Source organism: Ursus americanus, chromosome 9 (genome assembly GCF_024610735.1).
Source record: "Ursus americanus isolate L20-20 chromosome 9, mUrsAme1.1.p, whole genome shotgun sequence".
NCBI classification, from domain to species: domain Eukaryota; kingdom Metazoa; phylum Chordata; class Mammalia; order Carnivora; family Ursidae; genus Ursus; species Ursus americanus.
The window spans coordinates 1,721,932-1,725,863 of NC_142135.1; the positions used below are offsets into that span (position 1 = coordinate 1,721,932).

General features: G+C 67.7%; 1 protein-coding gene and 1 long non-coding RNA gene across 2 annotated transcripts; both read left to right on the forward strand.

The window, feature by feature from the left end:
* Window positions 1–295: 295 nt before the first annotated feature.
* ARC (activity regulated cytoskeleton associated protein) lies at window positions 296–2,181 on the forward strand. The gene has a single exon (XM_087864410.1). The coding sequence runs from the start codon at window positions 395–397 to the stop codon at window positions 1,583–1,585; it is 1,191 nt and encodes a 396-aa protein (XP_087720536.1). The 5' UTR covers window positions 296–394; the 3' UTR covers window positions 1,586–2,181.
* Window positions 2,182–2,381: 200 nt separating this feature from the next.
* On the forward strand, window positions 2,382–3,584 carry LOC148109401 (uncharacterized). The gene is made up of 2 exons (XR_015725623.1): window positions 2,382–2,509; window positions 2,728–3,584. It is a non-coding gene; the product is annotated as an uncharacterized LOC148109401 (long non-coding RNA).
* Window positions 3,585–3,932: the final 348 nt, after the last annotated feature.

The window sequence follows — 3,932 nt, forward strand, 5'->3', positions numbered from 1 at the left end:
GGGCCGCTGGCGCGTGCAGGGGGTGGGTCCTCCCCGGGCGCCTGGCGCGCGGGCGGGCGCGGGGGGCGGGGCGCGCGGGGCGGGGAGCCCGGCCGGGACCAATGGGAGCGGGGGCTCGGCGAGGGGGCCGCCCACGGCCGCACGGCCGCATAAAGAGCCGGCGGCGGCTGCAGGGCACAGAGCTCGGCGCTGCAGCTCTCCGCTCCTCCCCAGCACTCCGCGCTGTTCCGCGCGCCGTCGCCGCCGCCGCCGCTGCCGCCACAGCCGCCGCCACAGCCGCCGCCGCCGCTCCGGGACCGAAGGCACCGACCCGGCTCCACCGCACAGCCGGCCCAGGAGGACTTTGCAGCCCGCCGCCTCCCGCCAGTCCGGTCCCGCGGCCACCTGCGCACCGATGGAGCTGGACCACATGACGAGCGGCGGCCTCCACGCCTACCCCGGGCCGCGGGGCGGGCCGGCGGCCAAGCCCAACGTGATCCTGCAGATCGGTAAGTGCCGGGCCGAGATGCTGGAGCACGTGCGGAGGACCCACCGGCACCTGCTGACCGAGGTGTCTAAGCAGGTGGAGCGTGAGCTGAAAGGGCTGCACAGGTCGGTGGGGAAGCTGGAGAGCAACCTGGACGGCTACGTGCCCACCGGCGACTCGCAGCGCTGGAAGAAGTCCATCAAGGCCTGCCTGTGTCGCTGCCAGGAGACCATCGCCAACCTGGAGCGCTGGGTCAAGCGGGAGATGCACGTGTGGCGGGAGGTCTTCTACCGGCTGGAGAAGTGGGCCGACCGCCTGGAGGCCATGGGCGGCAAGTACCCTGTGGGCAACGAGCAGGCCCGCCACACCGTCTCCGTGGGCGTCGGGGGTCCCGAGGGCTACTGCCAGGAGGCGGATCCCTATGACTACACCGTCAGCCCCTACGCTATCACCCCACCGCCGGCCACGGGGGAGCTGCCCGGGCAGGAGCCCGTGGAGGCCCAACAGTACCCGCCCTGGGGGCCCGGCGAGGACGGGCAGCCGAGCCCTGGTGTGGACACGCAGATCTTTGAGGATCCGAGGGAATTCCTCAGCCACCTGGAGGAGTACCTGAGACAGGTGGGCGGTTCCGAGGAGTACTGGCTGTCACAGATCCAGAACCACATGAACGGGCCGGCCAAGAAATGGTGGGAGTTCAAGCAGGGCTCCGTGAAGAACTGGGTGGAGTTCAAGAAAGAGTTCCTGCAGTACAGCGAGGGCACGCTGTCCCGGGAGGCCATCCAGCGGGAGCTGGACCTGCCGCAGAAGCAGGGGGAGCCACTGGACCAGTTCCTGTGGCGCAAGCGGGACCTGTACCAGACGCTCTACGTGGACGCGGAGGAGGAGGAGATCATCCAGTACGTGGTGGGGACCCTGCAGCCCAAGCTCAAGCGCTTCCTGCGCCACCCGCTGCCCAAGACCCTGGAGCAGCTCATCCAGAGAGGCATGGAAGTGCAGGATGGCCTGGAGCAGGGAGCCGAGCCCGCGGGCCCCCGCCCCCCCACCGAGGACGAGGCCGAGGCCCTCACACCAGCTCTCACCAACGAGTCCGTAGCCAGTGACCGGACCCAGCCTGAATAGAGGCCAACCCCGGCCCCAGCCGGCCCACCGCACCCCGCCTGTGGCCTTTGCCAACCAGAACTGTCGAGCTGGGCTGACTCCTGCACGGGGGAGCCCCTCATCCTCATCTGGCGGGGCCCCCGACCTCAGCCTCCCAGCCTGACTCACACAGACACAAGTCACCCAGCTGTGGGCAGTATCCTCCAAACAGCGGAGGGCCCCTGCCCGTCACCCTCCTTCTGTCTGTCTTTCCTGGCCTCTGACCCCACCCTGCACACTCTCTGGCCACCACAGGACCTCCCAGCTTTGTCACTCTGCTCAACGCCTGGGCCCTCTGGGCACTCAGAAATCAAGTGTCCAGATGGCGCAGGCCAGTAAGCACCGAGCTCAGGGGACACCCCAGAGCAGAAGCTAAGACAGCACCAGCACCACGGGAACCTCAGCTTCGGGGCGCCGCCTTCTCCTGGCCGGTGCTGTGCGGCCGGCTGGCACTCTTGCCGCCGCCCAGGGCAGCCGGCCCGCGTCAGGCAGCGAGGCTCCCTCCTGCTGGTGGAGAGCCACAGCCTCAGGAGCCTCCGGCAGCGGCAACAGACCTGGCGTCCTGGTGCCTCCTGGCCCCTCAGGTGAGCCCCGGTCCCGAGGCATCCCCACCAGGGGGCAGTGTAGGGTAGGGAGGCCCCGGTGACTGGTCATCCCCAGCCGGTTAGCTGCAGGGATGCGGTGGGCGGGGAGGCTGCAGCGTGGAGTGGTGGGGCAGCGGGGTGGCGGAGCTGGCTCTCACAGGACCCCGCGCTTTCTCTCTCCTCAGCACCAGTGATTCACCCCAGCCTGGAAAAGGATCGGGAAAAGGATCGGCTGGGCTCGATGACTCACCCGCGGACGGCGGAGGGTCCCACTGGGCCTGAGTCCTCAAACTCAGCTGAGGAGCCAGGAGAGTGACGACAGGTACGGCCATCCCAGCTCTCCCACTGAAACTCTGTCCCTGGCCCCCCTGGGATCCCAGGCCCAGTGCCCCCCAACACAGCACTCTGGGCATGCTGAGAGGCAGCCCACCATGGGGGCTTGGTCCTTGAGGAGCAGCCCTGTAACACCCACCCCACACCCCTCCCGTGCAGCCCCTCACAGCCTGTAGCTTGTCCCTGACGCCTGCGTCTTTCTTTCAGGTCTCAAGGCTCCTACGGAGCCTTCGCCACTATGCCCGGCACTGCCCCTCCTTCTCCTCCTGCCAGCTGCCCGCACACGAGGAGACACAGAGGTCCGCAGAGGAGCCGCAGACAGGGCGGGCCCAGCAGAAAGCTGGTGATGAACACGGGCCAGCGTGAGGGCCAGGGCCTGCCACTAGGCCTGCCCCGCTGGCCACCAGCCTGCCCGCCCCCAGGGCCACTGTGGCTGGAGTCAGGGTCTGCTACCTTGCGCCCTGTGTCGCTCCAGCCCAGGAGCCCCTGCCCACGGCACGGCGGCCATCCTTTCCTGCCAGAGCTTTCCAGGAGCTCTGAGGCTAAGGGCACAGCCCTTGCTACTGCCTGTAGCCCCAGGCCCAGGAGATCCTAGAAGCCGTGCACCTTGGCCTTATGCAGGCTCTCTGCCAGGCCCCGCCGTTGTTGCCGGGGCCCAGACCCCCACCTGTCCCGGCACCCACGCCCTGGTGCTGTCCCTGGTGCTGGCTGGCCACTCGTGTCTGCAGCCCGAGCAGGCCCAGGCTGGGGTTCTCCTTTATGCCTGTCCGGTGGGGGTTCCCAGATTCAGGAGACTGATGGCTGCCCATGACTCTGTCAGCCCCTCCACCCTGTGCCCCTGCCAGCCCCCCCAGATTTTATTTTTGCACATAAGCCATAACCCATACTCACAGGCTGGCATAGGCTATGGGGAGGCCCTGGGGTCCTCAAGAGGGTGTGGCCGGTCCCCCTGTCCCCAGTGGCTCTGGCCTTGAACGTCGGGCCAGGCCGTGTGTACCCACCCCCACCACCTTACCTGAAGACAGACTCTTTTGTAACATTTTGTTAATAAAACAGTGAAACTTGTTGGTGCGTGCTGTTTCTCTGCTGGCTTGGGGTGGCTGACGTGGAGTGTGGAGGCAGGTGGCTCCAGGTGGCGGGTCCCTGAAAGCCCCATGAGTGCACTGAAGGGTCTTAGGGAACCTAGGGGAGCACAGCCCCATCACCCCGCAGGCCAGCTGGCCAGGGTCCTGGAGGCTCAGGGGAGCAGGGCCTTAGGGGCTCCCCTCTTGGAAGCCAATGCCCTGTGGCCCCCAGGCTAGAGGCAGCCAGCAGTGGGGGACTGGTGGAGACATCCTCCTGGCTGAGCCGAGGGCTGCCCCTCAGCATACTCTGCCCATGCTCTGCTGGGGCCTAGGGGTGTTCTTCGAGCT

Excerpts from the sequence above, each read along its gene's own strand:
- ARC (XM_087864410.1), top strand. The coding sequence starts at position 395 with ATGGAGCTGGACCACATGACGAGCGGCGGCCTCCACGCCTACCCCGGG.